The sequence below is a fragment of the Sycon ciliatum genome, chromosome 5, assembly GCF_964019385.1.
Source record: "Sycon ciliatum chromosome 5, ocSycCili1.1, whole genome shotgun sequence".
Taxonomy (NCBI): domain Eukaryota; kingdom Metazoa; phylum Porifera; class Calcarea; order Leucosolenida; family Sycettidae; genus Sycon; species Sycon ciliatum.
The window spans coordinates 9601698-9622366 of record NC_088647.1 but is presented as its reverse complement, the minus strand read 5'-3'; the positions used below and the strand labels follow the sequence as shown (position 1 = coordinate 9622366).

Sequence of the window (20669 nt, the reverse complement as noted above, 5' to 3'; positions counted from 1 at the left end):
CTACTAGTGACTAACTAAGTTACTTTCTTCATAAGCACCCGAGTCCTGAGAGGAGGACATCGTGCCGTCGACGATTGCATCATAAGGGGCGAAAACGCAGGGATACCTTGGCTTGAGCCAAACGCCACTTGGGCCACGTGGAACATAATTATTGTGACTCACGTGACGGAACTCTGAACAAGACCGGGGTATTCCCGCTTCGCAGCAATGCTACCTAGGCCTAGCGATACCCTTGTTGTTAGTCTAGTAAATTTTTGCATTGGAATGTCAGGACTGGCCTACAGGCTACACTGTATCTGTGGGCATGTTCTACTGACTGACTGTCTACTGATCAGGGAGTCGTAGATCTACAACCCCCCGCCTCCCTGCTACTGTGTGATGTACAGCGCTAGTAGTACTAGTACAGTGCGTAGTGCTAGTGGCAGAGCGAAGGGTGCAGGAGTGCAGCAGGGGTCACCGCGATTCGCGCGCATTCTCTTCGCTCACCCCAGGCCCATGCACTTCACTGCCTTCAGCCTTTTCAGGTCACTAACTCAGGCACATGCTATGCGGGCGCGAGTAGTGTATGCAGGACAAGCAGCAGCAACAGACGATGCTGATTATTATTATTATGAAGAATCTACTGAGCCAGCCGAGGCACCCTGACTGCCTGAGATTGAACGGTGAAGTGTCCTGGCATGCGCTGGCGATGATCATGCATGCAGTGATGGGATACAAAAAGCTGCCGTCAATCTCGGCCTGAGTTGAAAGTGCTCTAGCATCAGACCTGACTAGACCGCATTCAGCCAGTACAGGGGGACTGTAACGACGTCGTTGTGCAGTAAGTGTGCTGCTACATTCAGACAGATAGAAATAGAAGAGGGCATGCAGCTGCTTGCTGGGCCCTTCAACAGAGACCTTTTGAAACAGCACAGCACGCATACTGCAGTCCTCTTCCAGGCAGTGCTGTGTTCTGGCCGGTTGGTAGAAAGGTTCTGATCCTCCTCCGCTCCAGCAAGCAGGACGCGTAGTGGCCATACGTGCCTCGTTAGCTACACAGACGAACCTTAGCCGACACTTGTTAGAAATTATCAAAGTATCAGTGATTGGGAGAAACGAGTGCGGCGTAGTGTTCCCTGAGAGGTCGAGCAAGAATTTGTAGGAAGTTCATTCCGGAGTGACTACAGGTTGCTCTTTGCCGGAGAGCCGATAGCAGACAGTGTTGTGCGGTGAAGTGGAAATTCCTGTCGGACGCGTTCACAGTGGGGAAGGTCGTTACCCGACGTGACTAGGGAGGATAGTGGCGAAGCAAGCGCCTACGGGATTAGAAGATGCTGCGGCCCACTGAAGGCCAGAGCGTCTGGGCCCTCACCACGCTACTCATTGCAGCCTGCAGCCTGAACTCTCGGCTGGTGGTCGGCATCAATCAGAAAACAGGTAAAGTGTATGTATGTGTGCGTGTGTCCTGATCGAGCACTAAATTATGGCAAAATAGGATTTGCGTAAGGACCCAGAATACCTGACACCACTCCCAATTGCTGTCAGGCTCAGCGTGTTTCCATCCGCCTCGCCGACATGAGTGGTTCACAGGATCGACGCTTGCTTATCCACGCCATTCCGACGGGTGTTTCTCTCCGCCAGGGGGTAGTCTCGCCCAAAACTGGCAAGTGAACCCATGCATGTGACGCGAATGGTTTGTGGTGAGGCTTCGGGGCGAAATCAGCGTAGTTCATCCGCGTGTCGATGGAATCATGTTTTCGGTTATCGGCGGAAAGGAAACATAGATAGCAAGCATCTGTTGCTCCTTTGAACGACGACACCTATGCCGCTTCGGTCCGGAGGACATGAAAAGGATTTCGACAGTAGAACTCGAGTTCCTTTGCTATCACGAGAATGTTTTTGGCAACGTTTTGTCGATATCGATCATGGCCGTGACAGTGTCGAACAAACTAACTTCGTAGAGTGTGTTTACGAGTCCTCGTGTCTACGTTGCACACTTCAGCGCCACTTCAGACTTTTTCAATTCGAGTCGAAGGCAGATCTTTTCTCCCCGAGGGTATTGTTTGCATTAGCTGTGAGCATCGAGTCGAAGCCCTCGTGCTAAGCAGTGTTGCCTGGGCCAATCCGTTGAGGTTTCCTTTGACGGGTACAGACAGTATCTTTCCAGTGCAGTGACTAAAACTCGTGACACTGCAGTAACTGACAGCGAGCAATCGTTCGAACACTGAGAAGTTGGGCTAGTGTTGGTGGCCCCAGCATTGTTCAGGCGAGAAGGCGAGTCGTCGACAATTCCACCCATGCCAGAAGAAAAGTGGTCGAAAGCCCCAAGTCGCTAGAGGCAAGTTTTGGAGTGACAGCACATAATCTCATTCAAAGAACTGGCTGCAACGGTAACAGTGACTAACACTGAACATGTGTCAGTTGTTACAACGCATCCTCGGGCCACGTCGTTGGTGTGTATTAGTGTGTATGACTGTGTACTTGGCTGAGCTGAGTGTGATCCTGCTGGAATGTGTCTGGCCAGGACAGAACAGAATTTCCAGATGCAGTGCATGAGGCTTTGGACAGTCACTAGTCAGTGGAGCAGGGAAATCAATTAAATTTTTTGGTGGCAATGCTGGATCTTTGCCCAACACTGTGTTACCAGATATGGGACCCCACCTGGAGCAAAAGACTATGAGAGAGCACTCCAGCATCTGTGTAGTTGTTGTCTAGATGCAAGTGCATGCAATTAGTCAAATTAGTAGCTGGGATTGCTTCACACTGAACGCAGATCCCTGCATGGTTACAGTGGTAGCTGAGTCAGAACACTGGGCTTTGCGGGTTTATGAAGCCTTCAGGGTCCTATTGGCGGTTTATCCATACTCATCACGGGCATTGTCTTGACAATGGACTAGGCGATGGGCTGGGAATTGTGCTGGGGAGTGGATGTGAAAGGAGACTTGCTTGTGGGCATGCTAGGAACAAGCAGATAGAAGTGGAGCCTGATGGTGGAAGACAGGTCAACTCTCCTCCTGATTGAAGTGGAGTGCGTATGTAATGAGTGACTGGAGGGGGCATCCACGCTGTTCAGCAATGGGTGCACAGTGTTCCGGGTATGCATCACCATGGAACTGGAGAAGACATCAAGCCATGATTCTGTTGATCCCCCCAAAGCTTGAGACACGATTCACAAAAATGTCATAACACACTTTGGTGTGATTTGGAGATTGGAGGCCCCCAGGTTCCAGGACGCTGCTGAAAATAGGCAATCAATGTCTTGTAGAGCTGCTTCAGTGTTTATTCTGTGCGTGTCCTCATGGCCAGGGGGTTGTGATTAACCCTATGCTTGTGCCACAGGGGTCTGATGGCCACTCTGGTGCGTGATGCATGCCAGCAGATCAACTCTGAACTCGGCATTTTGTGTCTACGTGTGTTCGACTGCACGTGTAGTCCCTGACTCAGAGTCTTCTTCACTGTCTGCGACGTTGGTTGCATTCTATCATAGGATGATCGGCTAGAGAGTGTAACTTTAACTTAGCTGGCCTGTCTTAGTGAATGCAACTGCAGCTGGCTGCCTGGGTTTCAATCACGTCCTCCATTCAGTCACACTTTGAACTGGTGTGTGTCCAGGTACACTCTAATTAGCGTCAATTAGACGAGAATGCTGCTTGTCTTTCTTCCTGTTGGCGTGGTGGTTTTATCTCTCCTACCCATCACTGGCTCTCCTCCTGCGCATCATGGTGGTACCTCTAGGCTTTAACTACCTTATACAGTCATACAAGGACACAGGCAAACTGGGTGCGCCTGAATATTTGTGAACATGTCTAGCTGGGTTTGAAGTTCGGGATGTAAATGCTGGCATTGTACTGGTCTAATAACGTGCGGGAAATATCTACTACTAGTGTGCTCATAACGTCACGAGTTTTCCACTGCTATGGGGTTGAAATTCACTGTCGAAACCCGAGCAAGTTTGTGGCCTCATCCAGGAAGGTGATATTATGTAGTTCATTTCCCACCTTGTACAGCTGTGTGTGTGTGTGTGTGTGTGTGTGTGTGTGTGTGTGTGTGTGTGTGTGTGTGTGTGTGTGTGTGTGTGTGTGTGTGTGTGTGTGTGTGTGTGGAATTGTAGACGAGGTACTCAGTACTAGGAAGTGATCATGGTACAAGCCACTGAGCCGCAACATGCAATGTAGCGACTAACTCTGTTCCTTAGTGGCAGAGCATGTCACCCGAGAGCAAGCAGGAAACTCTTCACTATTGTGTTTCATGCCTGCCAGTGGGTGTGACTGGCCCTGACTACATGCACGTAGGTCCTAATAGGTGAGAGGAAGCAAGCACTGAGTTTTAGAGATGTTATTGTCATCATGTTACACAGTAAACTGGTTCTTTGGTATGCTAAGATAACAATCGTGCACACCCTGACCATGTTGTATCAAAAGAAAGGAACAAAGATTTGGTTGAATACGCAGCATCCCCTGAGGATCCGATGACGAGGTATGAACTTCCTTGCAGATGTTCAGTCAGGATGGTGACACAGGAACACACTTCCTTGTCAGCATGTAGCGCCATGCAGCGCTACTGTGCTGTGGAGCACAAGGCCGTATTCAAGCACAGGTTGCTGGGTATCACCCTGCATGATGCATCATAGCCTGGGGAAATGTGATTCTAACAGAGTGATTTCCATTATAGATCTGGAGCAGTAGAGTACTACTCACTTAGTATTGATTGATGTTCCTTGGATAATTCATCCCAGCATCACTGGGTGGACTCAAATATTCTTGTCATTACATGTGTAGATATTATCTATAGACTGGCCAATCAGTAGTATGATAATGCACAACAGTACATGTACAACAAGCAGTGCTGATATACACATAAAACGGAGTGGCTCTGCACCATTATCAGTGGGCTGGATATAGACTGTACATGGGCTATAGAATGCAGCCCAGTGACTGTGTCTGCTGGATGATATGGGAAACATAGTAATCTCGGGGTGGTGTTGAAGACCATGTGATCTGTATTACCTGAATACAAACACGCGTAGTGTGTGTGCCGACCACGTGTACTTGTACTCTGTACTCTAGTCTAGTCACGCAGGAAGCTTCACTCTCTTCAGGGCATTTGTATCTTTGATTTGTTCCTGCTTTTACATGTACAGTACACGGTGTTGCAATTATGTTCCCTCAGTACATGCTGCATGCAAGTGTTCCAGTCTGTGAGTGAGCGTGTCAGTGCTGCGTAAGCGGGGTGGATGCGGGGTGGATGTGGAGGGTGCTATTCAAGAACATTACAGTGCTGCCTGGTTGCGCATGTCTGCTATTGTTCATGTGTAGGAGCTGATATCAATCTTGTAAATGTGCCTTGAGTGTGGGGTTACTTTTCAATCATGTCCTTAGTGCATGGAGCTCTTTCAAAGTTGACAATCACCCTTCGCTTCACACTCTCTTGAAAGGCCTTGTCATTGAGAGAGGGCTCCTTCGCGAACCGGGGAAGGTGTTGAAAGAAACCTTTTCTACCTTACACTCCCGGGGTGCGAGGAGGGTGGCCCTGCATGTGGTGGCGCCATACTGAGGCATAGCTGTGGTCAGGCAAAGACTACTTGGGCATTAGACCCTGTTGTGAATTCGACTATCTACCCGGACATTGGCCAGATGATACAGATTTAGTGAGCAGTTGAGGCTCTCTTTACTCAAGTGCTGGCACAGGCAACTTGCCAAACACGGGATTTTTATGTAGGCAATCCATGCCGAGGTGAAGTGTTGCGCTGCTGGTAGCCCTGGGTTATCATGTACTTTCTGGCAATCAGTAGCTTGGCCGGGTATGGGGATCTTTCTGGTATGCTTGTATTGGCTGCAACACACCACTAAGGGTTGTAGTGGCTTCACACTGGCGTCCTATAACGATATACATGATGACAGTGCCGTTTGTATTCCCAAACGCGGATGTATCAGGTATTTTTTGTAGCCTTGTTTATAAGATTCATGTAACATGGGAGATACGCACTAGTTCAGAATGACAAGGTACGTTGAAGTGAGAAATGAGTGGCTTCAATCAGTGCTGCGTTCTTGTTCCTGCAGTTGAGAAGCTGCCTGGTGAACTAGGTGTGTAAAAATACTCTCTCCTTGCGTCATTCTGTTCCCTTGCGTGATGGCAGACATTCAATGTGCCAGCCGGGTTGAGATTTTCTTGATGAGGAAGGCATGAAAAGCTGATACTGGCCTAGTCAGCGCACAAAACGGTGTCATCTTGCGTTGCGATAATCTTACATATGGCCATTGTATGGCCTTCTACGTGCCATGCAAATGCGTGTATCATTCAATGATGCAGACGGTCGCCTTCTCCTGGCAATCTGCTCAGGAGACAACTATGTTGAGAATTTAATCTATGGCCTATCAACTTTCTGAATTGAAAAGAGATGTCAAATGGAAAAAACAGGATTGGATTCCGTAATACCAAACCAGAATAATCCACTGGAATTTGTGTATTTCACTGGACTATCATATTGCCCAAGTGAAGTCACGGTAGGCTCCGAGTGTTGTGGTTTAGCCTGCTTTGACACATTCATTCTAGTCCCAGAGATACTGGGCTGTTGGTTGTGACATGCTCTGCACGGGCATGGGGTTGCTGTGTTGCAGGTGCAGTTAGTCCAGTGTGTGATCCAACACAGCTGCATTGTCTACCGACCAGAAGCAGCGCTGAAACTAGATCTCGTGGTGTAGCTTTACCGTTCTGCCTCTGTTCGTGTGTGTGTGTGTGTGTGTGTGTGTGTGTGTGTGTGTGTGTGTGTGTGTGTGTGTGTGTGTGTGTGTGTGTGTGTCAGGTGGTTCTGTGATCGGGCGCTCTCCGCTTTCTTGTTTTTGTTGTCAGTGTCGGTACACTGAGTTTATCATTAGATGATCCTTGTGGGCAGAGGATGACATTGTCAACATCATTGCTTCCCGTCAGAACTACAGTGGGCTTGAAGACGCATACTAGTAGGGTAAACATTGGTGGAGGGCAGTGCAAGTAGTATTAGCATAACATGCATAGCATCCACGTGAGTTCATTGCTATTCACCAGTGGCAACAGCAGCAGCAGTAGCAGCAGCAGCAATAGCAATAGCAGTCAGCGGCAATTACTACTCTTGCTGTGGTGACTGTTACTGACACCCGACTACTGATAACTTAGTACATCCTTTTCTGGGTGGAATAAGTGATTTGGTCCACTCCTTATCACTGCATGCTTCTAGCCTTTGACTCGTCGATTTGTGTCTGAAACTTTCTTACTTGCCAACATACTTGTCACACAGTACAGAGCAGTAGCAGTGTATGCTGTACATGGTTACATGGGTTGGATCAGTGTTTCTGCCCGATGATTGTGGCCTGTATATGTGACAGGAACCCATTAAAACTGCTTATAGCTTAAGTAAGTAAGTCCCCTCAGCACATGTCTGTCCACACCGATAGAACTTAAACGCTCATCATTGCAAAGGTATATTCTGATGAGCTTGACAGTGTGAACAGTCCGCCTCTTTCCGCTTGATACGACATACTTACAACTCAGCTTTTCGACTGATTTACGAGAACGTCTGCTGCTAGTGGTTGCTTATCTTGCACATTTTCAGCAGGGTATGGGGCGGAAGACACTAAGGGCACTTGAGAACTGGCACTGTGTCCTCATTAGACTCATGCTCCTGGAGTGCTTTCAGTGAACCTGTCGTGTACTAGTGCTACCCGGACACTGCATGAGGACTGTAGACTGTATCATTGTGCAGTTGTGTACACTGTATGTACACTGTATGTACACTGTGTGTACACTGTATGTACACTGTGTGTACACTGTATGTACACGCCGATATGGACACTGCATGTACATTGTATGTACACTGTATATGCACGCCGATATGGACATTGCATGTACATTGTACACTGCATGTAGACTGTCTGTATACAGTATGCACACTGCCCTGGCCAAGCAGCATGTTGAGTTCTATGAGTACACATAGTGCACCTGCAGTCATCTACATGCACATGCAATGATTGTTGAGACAGTTACTTGCAGTCACACCGTGATGTCGGCAGTCAGTATACACATCAGCACACCTACAATCATGTACTGTACAGGCAGAACATTTCGTCGCTCAATAATTTCGTCCAACTCCAAAGAAAGGGAGTTTGTCCGTTTGTAAATTTCGTCCATGGATCATAAGAGCGTATAGAAAAGTTGGACAAATCGACATTAGTCCGGCATTTAATTCAGTCCAAACGCTCCTTGGACGAAAAAGACGAAATTAAATTCCAGGTGAAAATTTCTGCTTATACAGTATACTGTGTACTGTGTAGCAGTATGACATGCTGACAGTGCGCATCCATTAGTACTGGCCAATGCTTCATTGTATTGTTAGTGTTTAGGATCGTTGTTCAGTCACACAGTCACACTCCTGTTTGCTGTGCTGGTGTGGCGATGTGTTCGTAGTGTACAGTGGAAACCACCCAGGTGCATTCGACCTCTCATTGTACTAGACACTGCGGCAGCACTTAAGTCGTTTTCCAGTATCCCCTTTCACAAATACTAGATCTGATACTGGCACAGCGGGGGACTTTTTAAATGACTGGCATGAGTCAGCATCACAGGTGCGGTGAATTGGGTAGGCCGTCCCTGTATGCATATGTACAGTAAACTGTGGGCGTATGTGTATATGTACATGTGCATGTATGTGGGTGTCCATTTTTACAACTGATATGTTTCCTTGGTGAGGACCCAACAGCTTCCATTGTGCGTATCAATTTTATATACATGTACATGTACGTGCGTGCGTGTGCATGTACAATGTACATGTGTGTGTGTTTGTGCATATGTCGGCGTTAAGCTCCTACCTCATTAGCGTGCCATGGGTGCGCTAATTTGATTAAGTGTATATCGTCTGTACTATCTATTATGCGGACTGTATTGACCTTCCGCTCTAATCAAGATCACAGCCCAATTAGCGCTGTTTAAAACTGCCTGTGGTGGTAATGTGATAATTGTCAGTCATGCAGGTGCTCTATTAGCTATTCATATTCGCAATCAATCTCATAATGGATTGGCCTGTATTTCGTGTTTCTCAATGACTGGCCGTGATGGCTACCTTTGATTGGGTACATGCTGATGAGCATGATATCAGCATCACCAATACAGAGTCAATGCCTGCTTCCGTGTCACCACAGCCGTGGTTTGCTCGCCCCGCTTGTACCATGCCCCGCCGTGATGAACTGGATGCTATATCTGGGCATCGAGCATTTACATGAAACGAAAGAGCCAGAAATATTGCTACAAGGTGCCCTGCGGTGGTGGTGGTGGTGATGGGGGAAGGGGGACCGTGTCACACATTATGGAATAGCAACATTACATGCCCATCATCATTACAGGGTCTCTCCTTCGTCTTCCTTGGGTCCAGGTGCCGGGATTTGTTTCGTATTGTTGCACTGAACATGCTGCGTTGCAGAGGGAAGTCGATGAGCTATTGGATCGACGGACGCTAAGAGTATTCTGCATGGGAAGAGTACCTGTGGGTGATGTGCGTGTCAGACAGGGTAATAGTTTTGTTAACAATGCGATGTCATTCAAAGTCGGAAGATACTAGTACCAGCGCACACCCTGGTGCGAACCGTGCCCTTCTTGTATCTCTTTCACAAAGTCGACGTAAGATATTTGCGTATGTGTGTACGGCGTAGCCAGGTTGCGTCAGTGTCGGCTCTTTCCGTGAACAGCCCTCATACCTTGGTCTATGGGCACCAGTTCTGCTTTCCATCGTTAATGAACCTAGTTGGAAAAATATTTTCATATAATTATTATAAGACCGTGCAGCCAGCACCCGCTGTGAGGAGTAATGTACTTATGTAAGTTCACGAGGGACATTTGAGATGACTGCGGCAGATCAGCCGCGCTGACAACCAATCTCTGCTAGACGTGAAAGCTGGTACTTCCCGTGAAAAGGTTTCACAGTTGGGGACAAGGAAAGTGCATGCGTATGTTCGGGGTATCGCAAGTGCTGACACTGTCGTCGGTGGTCTTATCAGGAACTTGTAAAGTACTATTGAATACCAGAGCCCGGCATCCTTAGTTCATGATATCCATGTATGTTCGCACATGTACATTATGATGTGAACATACTCTATGGCGGTAAACATTCTTACTCTCTCCCCAGTAGCTGAGTGCCCTGTGAATACCTTACTCGAAGCAATGCAAACAGAATACATCATTACCATTGGTGTCGCACTGTAGATATGGCGGTTGACTGCCGGTCCTGACGCTGGGGCACCTGTCGATGACCATGACATCTGGCAGCAGCCTGGTGTGATGTTTGAGCAAATTCTATTCAACTGATGATTGCACCAGGCATGCAATAATGTTTCACTGACATGCAGGGTACAGGTTTGTGATTGAATTTGAAATTTGCAATAGATTGACGAGAATGCTATCACTCCATAGGTAACTTGTTTACTTCATAGAATTTCATTCAATGCTTTGGGGAATCAGCTGTGGTAAACACTTTCACCTCTGCGCCCTGGGTTCACTCTTGCCTCTAAAGGGCTACATGCTTCTACACGAACTCACACTCATCACGCGACCTTGCCATAAATAGTAAATACTTTCAAGCTTCTATCTTTGCATCTCTCTCGCGCTCTCTCTCTAAAACTGTAAAAGTCAAAAAAAAACGAAAAAGGATGGCACATGCGCCTCACAAGCGGAGCTGGGGAAAGCAAATGACGTCGCGTAGAGCCGACGTGAAAAAGGGAAGTAGTAAAATTATAACTAAGTAATCGAGATTCAAATCACGAAGCTCGCGTACGCGACATCAGCGGCAGATTTGGATGGGGAGAGGGGGGGGGGGGGGGGGGGGAGGGGGGCTGGCCTGGGTCCCTCCTGTTGAAATTTTGACCATGGTTTGTATAGCACCGTACAAATCTCAATACACTGTACAACTTGAGTCTCAATAGCTGTACTGGTGACATTCAGAATGTACCCTATACACGTTGCATTCCTTCACTGGATGTCACTGTAATCACTTTGGGCCCCCAGGCAACTTTGTGCATTATGTATCTTGATGAGGAGGTGGCGTTGTAATCCCAGTGTAGTACTTACCCTTGCTTTGGGTGGCCTTGGATCTGCCACGGGTAATGGTGGACATAAATACTGAGTTGATACTGTAAAACGGGTAACGTTTGCGACAATAAATGTTTGCGTTTTACAAATTGAGACTGGTTTGCGCTGTTTATGCTTGCGAGTCGTTCTACAGTCGTTCTACACAGTCGAGTCAGTCCTTGCACTGAACTTTACATGGCCCGAGTTTGCGTTGTTCAAAGTTTGCGATTCGGGGCCTCTCGCAAAATTCGCAAACATTTTTACGTCGCAATAGTTACCCGTTTTACAGTATCTAACCTTTGACAAATGTATCGTGTTCATTAGACCAGGGTGCCTTACCAGGGTTTGTACGACTCCCCGCACAGGACCAACTGAAGATGCCCCTGCAGTCAATCATGATGTCATTTTCATTCCAATGACATCATTGTAATCCATTGCATTTGGAATAATTATTTGTATTCTATACTAATGTCTTGTTTTTTTCTGTTTCCATGTATTGTATAATGGATGGCGCAGGGAAGGCTCACTACCCCATCATTGAGATTATGCAAGAAGTTGAACAGGAGGCAGACAGCGATGGCCTGCCCGAGGGGGTGGGCATTGAGGACAGCCATCCGAGAAATCTGCACAACACCAGCTATAACTTCATGGTGAACGCACTGTTCCGCCTGCCCACCCAGCTAGTGCTGACCGAGGCACCACCGCACAATATAGCCATCATGGTCAGGCTAAAAATAGCCGACGATCCTCTATCAACGGCATACTTCGGAAGCGACGAGGCGAAACGCTCCGGCGGCTATTTGTTTGCAATCCGCGGCACACAGCGACAGAATGTAACGCAATCGGATGCGGATGACAGCGATAATGCACCAAACACCTTAAATCCGCTCGGCGAACACTGGGGAGATAGTCAGCACCAAGAACGCCAGGACCCTGTACAGCTTGGCGTTCGGTTTGGCCGCTACGATAGACGCCGTAGGCTGCGGAACATCACGCTGAACTTCCCGATCCCGATCCAGAACCTCAGCGATGCGGACAACAAGTCAGACGGTGTGGCAACGGTGACGGTGTCTGTGAGAGGGTTTGACAGCAACTGGCATCAACTGGCCATTGCCATCCATGACAATCAGGTGGATGTGTACCTGGATTGCGCTCTGCAGGTCTCGCAGGTGATACCGGGCAACTACAACTGGAGGTTGCCAATGCCACTGGATGTGGAGAATGAGTTCTATCTGGCTTGGTCAGGCGACAAGCGGTACCCGTGTCCACTCGTGGTATGTACTAGATCTGGTGATGCATGTAAAACACTAGTCATACCGCAGTGTCTTGTATTGGGGGTCGTCTCAAAAGTTTCCTGTCGTCCCTGAAACGAACATCGTTCATTTCGTGCTCGGGCCCCCTCCCCTCCCTCTGAAACGAACACAGCTTGCTATGCTGGACGACAAAAATCGCATGCATGTGCACGTCATATGTACAGTGTCGGTCGACTTGCGATTTTGGCTCGCACCCCCTCCCCCCCCCTCCCCCCCCAAAAATGAATCATGTTCGTTTCAGGGACGACAAAAAACTTTTGCGACGACCCCTTAAAGCATGTCTCATATAGAAGCCTTTTTTTTAATACGAGCCTGGTCCTCAAGATGCACTGGTGGAACATAAGACCGGTTTTTGCTGACATACATAGAAATATCTGGTATGAATAGAGAAGCCTGACTTGATTAGAAGCCTAGCACTGACATCAGTTTCTACAGGAGGATGCCTGACTTTGATACACGACACTACGGTATCCTCACAGATAGATGCCGCAATGTTGCATAATACAGCCGGGCTTATTTCTGTAGAAGTTGAGGCGCAGATCAGGATGTCTTTTTCATGTACCAGATTGTATGCGATCGATCCCCGCCAACTCTGTACACCAGCCTAAGCTACATCGTACAACCTTGGCTATAATGCAGGCGCTTGCGCCGGTGCCCTTCAAAGGGGGGGGGGGGGTTCCGGGGGGCCTCCCCCGGGAAAAATTTCAAAAAATAGCACCCTCGATAAACCAGCACAATTTTCAATAGCCAAAAGGTCCTCTTCATGCACATTGTAGCAGTAAATCAGATTTGTTAATCCAGCACCCTCCCTAATCCAGCACCCTCCCTAATCCAGCACCCTCCCTAATCCAGCACCCTCCCTAATCCAGCACCCTCCCTAATCCAGCAGATTTTCCTTAGCACAAATGGTGCCGGATTATACAGGGACCACTGTACTGTACACGTACACGAATGACCCCAAACGTGTTTAGAAGCCCGTCGTCTTGTGCACAAATGCGGCTGCTGTGCATCATCACCATCGATTTTTTTTGGCTGCAATATGCGACGGGCTTCTATTTTTCTAGCTTGCCCCTTGCCCCTGTTGTTGTTGTTGTTGTTGTTGTTGTTGTTGTTGCTGTTGCTGTTGCTGTTGCTGTTGCTGTTGCTGTTGCTGTTGCTGTTGCTGTTGCTGTTGCTGTTGCTGTTGCTGTTGCTGTTGCTGTTGCTGTTGCTGTTGCTGTTGCTGTTGCTGTTGCTGTTGCTGTTGCTGTTGCTGTTGCTGTTGCTGCTGCTGCTGCTGCTGCTGCTGCTGCTGCTGCTGCTGTCGTCGTCGTCATTGTCGTTGTTGGTATGAAAGGCCTCATCGCAAATAGCAGTGGCTTTGCCGTTTCATCTGTTGGCATATCTGCCTTCAATCAATTACTTCGAAGTACCTAATCAAGCCTAATATTTCCCCAAAGTGATAAGTGAATGGCTGCAGTCCCTGTCTTTTACCCAAGCATTGGTAACACTGATGGAGATGATTATGACGCAAACGCAAATGCAGGTGCAGCTGCCTGGGTGATGTCTTATCGCTGGTTTTCCGCTTGCTGTCTGTATGTGTACTGCTTGTCTGGCTGTGCAGGTGACGCTGAACTCTCTGCAGTTGTCCTGGAACCCGGCGGATGCATCGCGCATGTGCGACCAGTGGCTGCCTGATGACGTGAGTGCTAGCATCGCATACCGATCTATTCTTTAAAAAGCTCTGCTGTTGAATTGCAAGGAATGCATGTTTTTTAAATTTTATTTTTACAAAAAAAACACCATTTGCCGGCACAAAGCAGCAAGGCAGCGATGAGACATATAGAATGGCAGGAGTGGGGGAGAGGCAGGGGCAGCTTGACCGACCATAGGGTCTCGGCTTCATTGCAACCCAAGCGTTGTGTCCATGTAGTGTAGGCATCCTGGAAATCTTAACCCTTGGGCGTTACCATAGCTGTCCGAGTAGCCTCCCCCCCCCCCCACATTCTTTTGACAAATCTGTTCACACGAGGAAAATCAGGATCAGGCTGCTACTCTGAATCACATGTCTGTGGCAATACAATGTTCGGGTAGCTGATGCTGAAGAAAAGGAGGTCCCCTTATGCCATTATTGGTTGCCTTGATTTTTAAGATTCCATGAGCATGAAATCGGAGTAGGAATCTGATCCTGACTGGTCTTGTACTCCAACAGCTGTTGCTGCCTTTCTTAGCCAAGATACTCGGTATATCTGAGGTCGGATAACTGCATGGAATGGAAATAGATATGCAGGGTCTTTAACAGAGTGCCTCATGATCCCATGCAAGGAGAACAGTAGGTTATATTGAGTGTTCTGCACAGCAGGCTGCTCCGAATGTCAAGTCAAGAGTGCAAGGTGATGTTAGACTCCACCTCTATGCCCTCAAGTTTGCGACCAGGAGGTATAGCAGAGTACAGGAAATGTAACCAGTATGAGTTACTAGTTACTAGCCCCCCCCCCCCCCACCCCTCTACCCCCTCTACCCCCTCTACCCCCTCTACCCCCTCTACCCCCTCTAGCCCCCTCATGCATACACTCGTGGCTGAACTTCATAGGGCATATCTAGGCCTCTGAACACACCGTGGACCGTGCATGGCGCCTGGGACCATGCAGGGGACCTTGGACCATGTAACCGTGCAATGATATCCTGGACTGCTGGATGCAGTGTCTGGACTGTGTAGGGCAGTGTGCATGATTATAGGGTTTGATGGGGGGGGGGGGGGGTGGGGGGCTGAGGAAGGCCACCAATTGTATTATTCCGGCAAGTGGTAAACAATTGTCTAGACCCATGAGCAGATATTCACCTGTTATTGTTGTTGTTGTTGTTGTTGTTGTTGTTGTTGTTGTTGTTGTTGTTGTTGTTGTTGTTGTTGCTGCTGCTGCTGCTGCTGCTGCTGCTGCTGTTGTTGTTGTTGTTGTTTTAATATCAGGATGAAGACAGTCATAGCCAGTCATCTGGCAGCAGTGGCAGTGGAAGCGGTGATGGCTTTGGCAGCGGAAGCGGCGATGGCTTTGGCAGTGGTAGTGGTAGTGATGAAGACCCCAGCTCATCATCCGGTCAAGCTCCTCAGCCAGACAAGCCACGTCGCCGATGCTCGCGTAGACCGACGCCGGCGGCAGCATCACGAGGCCAAAGCAGCCGACAAGACAATGCCCATAATACCGAAGCCGACAGGCAAAGTGTTGACAACCGCCGTGTGAGTATGGCAGTATGCAGATTCCCACTTGAACCCCGCACGGGGAGAACTATATTTTTCAGTAATATTCTCTACAATTTTCATGACATTTCCTGGCATTGCAGGGACTATTGGGGCATGTGGACATGCCTTTGTGGGTTAGGGTGGGGAGGGCTGGGTATAATGCCTTGTTGGGGGTCGGGTGGAAGAGGTACAGTACCTTTGGGTGGTAGGGCGGGAGGGATACAATGCCTTTTAGGGTGGGGGGGGGGGGAGGTCACATTGCCTTTTTGGGGTGGGGCAGGGAGGGTTAAGTGACTTTTGGGGTGGGGGATGGAGGAAAACAATGCATGCCCCATAGAGAAGTTCAATAATCATGACAGTAGAACCTCCTTTCCCGGGGCGCCTCTGGACCAAGGGGTGCCCATATCTGAGAATCACGGGCGTCTATCCGGCAGAGTTTCCAAGCTGCCCGGAAACCCATCATCTGGGGACACAGCGCGGGCGTCAAGACACATTGAAAACTTCACTGTAATATGTTGAGAGCATGCAACGTGTCAAGTATGGGCATGGAACTTGGTGCTCGATACTTTGGTGCTGTGGGTATGCTACACAACTGTGTTCCCTAATCTCTGGGCCTTTCACCAAGATGCAATTTGCCAGCACAGTGTTGCCTGGTGCCGAAGAGCGGGGATGGTAGGGGGGGGGGGGGTCAGAGCCGTATCCCGGGTCGTTCTTATTTTCATGTAGAGATCTCAACATCGCTGAGCCACCGTGTACATACGGGGGTGTGCTGTACCTGGTAACAATCTAGCCTGTTTGTTCTTCGGTGCCCTGGATCCTGACTTAAAAGCCCACGAGTCCTGCACCCTCCCATATACTCGCCTGAATTATTCAGAACTCGGGAACACAGGGGCGTAGCCAGGATTGTGGCTGAGGGGGGTGCTTACTGGAAGTGTGGGCGTGCGCCGGAAGGGCGCGAAAAATGGGGGGGGTCCGGGGGCCCTCCCCCGGAAAAATTTTCGATATTGAGTGCCAAATCCTTCATTTTTGCATCTATTTCATTATTTTCCATTCCACCAATGATTCAATAAAAAGTCAGATAATCGTATGAAACGCACAGTACTTTGCTACAGAAGTTGGATGGTAAGAGATTGACAGGGTGTGGTTGGACCCAGAATATAATACAGACAATTGGCACTGGCACTGCTGCTACTGGTATCTGGTCTCTTCGACTTCCCTCGACTAAAATACTTCAAGATCGACATTTTCATAAGAATCCATTCGACTTGCGGATCACAAAACGACGTTGACACTTCTCTTTCACTTCTACCAAGTCTAGCTACACAAAGTGCGAGTCTATATACCGGTAGTTGTACAATGCGCAGTGCATCCGAAAACGACCAAACTCACATTCAAAGGCAAAGATCTACACACAACTATACTACCACGGTAGTACTAGTTCAAATTACAGTACCGGTAGTACTACATTGTACTAAAAATTAATAATTTAGCACTACTGCGCCTGTCACCGGCGAGAACATGACTGCATGTGCAGCCATGCATGCAGTCTCAAGTGCAACCTGCATGCGCTACTAGTACTAGTGTAATACAGTTGGCCGGGCCCCGTCGTGCAGCGCAGCGTCGTGTGGCGTCGATCTTGTCGACGTCGAGTCTCGATCGCGGGCGGGCGTAGATCCACAGCAGTACGAAAATGGTACCTGAAATTTTTGAGGGGGGTGCTTGGGCACCCAAAGCACCCCCCCTGGCTACGCCACTGGAACACACCACGACCCTACGTATAATGGATATGGCGTTCAAGTAGTTGTGGTGACCGCCACGAAAATGAAGGACTCTTCATTGTCACAGTTACGCGAGGAGACCTGCATGCAGGGTGCCAAATTGAGGGCGGCAATTGTCTGGACATTGTCATTGGAGATGCGTATAAGAGAGGTTCTACTGCCCTGTCTAATGCAAGCCATAGTGTGTGTGTGTGTGTGTGTGTGTGTGTGTGTGTGCAGCTGCATGGTCCTGGCAGTATGCTGCTACAGGTGTACTGTAAGACCAGATATTTTAACAGCAATTTAAGACACTAATAATTTACGATTTCCGGATTTTTGTTGGTTAGCGAGGTGAAATTCTAATGAATTCTATCTCAAAACCGGCGAATGGCTGTGCATGTACATATCGTTTTGTACATAATGACATCAAATGTAAACGAATTTTTTTAAATCTGTTAAATCGTTAGATTAAATGTTCATTAACATTTAAATGTAGAAAGGAAAAGGGCAAATGGATACGAGTTGAGAGTAACTCTCCATCACTGTAACTGGATACTATTATACAGTCAGAAAGTGCAATAACTAGGCACAAAACTGACAAGAATACTGAGACATTCGACGTCCTGACACCTAGCTTCAACACATCTCCGTAGCGCTAACCAGTATCCAGTATCCAGTTACAGTGATGGAGAGTTACTCTCAACTCGTATCCATTTGCCCTTTTCCTTTCTACATTGCGCAATGGCAGCTAGGAAAATGAATAATGATGGAATGAGGTTGCGGGATGCCCTCGGGTACAGATAACACGTGGTGAGTAATCACTACTGGCATCTGTGTATATTAAAGGGGAAGTTCATCCTAAAATGAAAACTTCACAACCTGTAGCGAAACTTGAATGCACTGATTCCAAGGGTGAAGGTCCCAGGGTGATCGGAGCAGCCGTTCCCGAGTTACACCTGCTTGAAGTTTTCACTTAACTTGGTGACATCGTGATGACGTCATTAACTTGACCAGGCTAGGTCGGATTTATGACGTCAGAGAGATAGACTTTGTATGGGAGTAGATGGGAAAAAACAATTTCTTTCTCGTTTCTCTGCAACGAACTTCATACGAGAATTTTTTCCATTCGGGATACCGGTAGGGTGCCATATTTCCCATACCGCAGTTTGAAAAACATCTGACTTCTTTGGGACAATGGAGAGTCAAAATACTGAAATTTCCCCATCTAATCCCATACAAAGTCTATCTCTCTGACGTCATAAATCCGGCCTAGTCTGATCAAGTTAATGACGTTATCATGATGTCACCAAATTGAGTGCAAACTTCAAGCTGGTATAACTGGGGAACGGCTGGTCCCACCAACCTGGAACCTTCACCGTTGGAATCAGTGCATTTTCACTACCAGCTGTGAAGTTTTCACTTTAGGGTGAATTTCCCCTTTAAAAAGATAACAGCAGTAGCATCTCCTTTGCTTGTCATCTGTGTGTATTTTGAAAAACACGCTATTAAAAACTGAGTGTTATCTCTGTTGCGTGTGGTCTGTACTTGCAGGCACCCGGAGCACCGTTGCAGTGCCAGGAGAACTTAAACCTTAGCATCTCAATCATCCAGCAGCTCAACCTGCCCACAGACAAGACCAAGTTCCTCACACAGATCATGGGTACAAGTAAGTCACAGGCTGCATGAGTCAAGGGATTGAAAATATCTTTGTTCGGATTCTTCAAGTTAGAGCTTCAGCGGCTAGAGGGAGGCGTTCAAAAAGGGAAAACCTGAAAATATTGACTGTGCCTTACAACCATCACATAGACTTCGTGAAAAGTTCATAACTGAGAGGCTGTCCCGCTGTGCAGATATGAATCACGTGCAGTCCACAGCCAGTATAGAAGAAATTGAGAGTATTTGTAGGACACGATTGATAGTCTTGATCTCAACCACATATGTGTCAAGAGCAGCACTGAACACTGAGTTCACATGTGTGCTGTTTGCTTAGCCTAGTAGAAAAATCAAAATCTCTTCAATAATCTGGCCAAGACAGGCCAGCAACAAGACAGATTTAAAACAAAAATCAATAGCACGTGCATTCGAATTAGTGGTGTAAAAAGGCAACGCATGTCGCTTCTCTGGCTCAAAGTTGAAAGAAGCTGCGTGAAAGTGTGCGTCGTGATTTGCCATGGCAAAAGTTATCGTTGTGCCGGCATTGTGAGCGGCAGTGAGCTTCAAGTTTATGTAAACAACAATTATAGCATTTGGGAAGTGTTATTGAAATTCTACAGGCTATGCTTTCATTAGCGTGCACACATGTTAGTGGTTATGGTACTGTAAGACCAGATACTTTAACGTCAATTAAAATTAAATCGCATCTCCAGATTTTTGTAGGTTAGTGAGGTGAAATTCTAACGATTTTTTGTCTCCGAACCGGCAAATAACTGTACATGTACATATCGTTGTGCGCATAACGACTTCAAATGGAAACGATTCTTCCAAATTCGTTGACTCGTTAGAATTAAATGTTCGTTAAAAATACTGGTCTTACAGTAGCTTGCAAACTATCTTGTACATGTAGAAATACAAAGGTAATACCGTTTGGAGTTGGAGTACGAATGACGAGCAGAGTTGCCAGTCTAGTATATCAGTAGTCGTTTGCTCACCAGTGCAGCCAGGCTTGTTTTGCACGATGCGGCTCCATGATGTACCTGTGTGTTCAAGTCTGGGCTTGGCAGTCGGGTAGCTGTCACAAGTTGTATGTGCCGGTAGCATCCATGGTGTGCACTGGATCTCCCCTATGATTGGTGCATGGCAGAAATGTTGGCTCATAGGCAACTTTCGTTCTCCGTCAGCAACTTGACAAAGCGACCCTTCTTGCATTTTAGTCTGCCACAGTTGAACTCTTGTCCTCCTTTGGGCCGTGTGCAATTTAGTTCTCTGGTCTTATCTCCATCGTAGAATATCTTTTCGCCAATGACGATTAGTTCCGGACCTTCTGGTGGAGGTCTGCAAACGTCCTTACCCTTCCTGTACTTTTTCACAGCCACCAAACCGGATTCTGCACTACATACATGTACCTGTATGTTGCCACAGCGCTCCCTTCCAGCAGGTATATTTGTGCCTTCGCAATAGTTCCGTCCATTTACACATTTCCGAGTACACGGTCTCTCAGATCTTTTGACTACCGGATGCTGTCCGTATATCGACGGTGTCTCTCCAGTGAGGGCATTGCTCTTGCTGTTATCTGCTGCACTTTCACCATCTGCCCTAGGTACATCCACAGGGAGTGCCAGCGTTTGGGTTTGTAGTACAGCACAGGTAATGAACAGCACA

The 20669-nt window shown here is 47.7% G+C and overlaps 1 protein-coding gene across 1 annotated transcript in view; it reads left to right on the top strand.

The window, feature by feature from the left end:
* The first annotated feature begins 766 nt into the window (after window positions 1-766).
* LOC135817515 (uncharacterized) overlaps window positions 767-20669 on the top strand; it is a 48409-nt gene continuing 28506 nt past the window's right edge. Inside the window, exons 1-5 of the mRNA XM_065330718.1 lie at window positions 767-1416; window positions 11581-12338; window positions 13981-14058; window positions 15325-15591; window positions 18903-19017. Of these exons, the coding sequence (XP_065186790.1) occupies window positions 1311-1416; window positions 11581-12338; window positions 13981-14058; window positions 15325-15591; window positions 18903-19017 (1324 nt within the window). The 5' untranslated portion in view covers window positions 767-1310. The remainder of the gene's footprint in view (window positions 1417-11580; window positions 12339-13980; window positions 14059-15324; window positions 15592-18902; window positions 19018-20669) is intronic.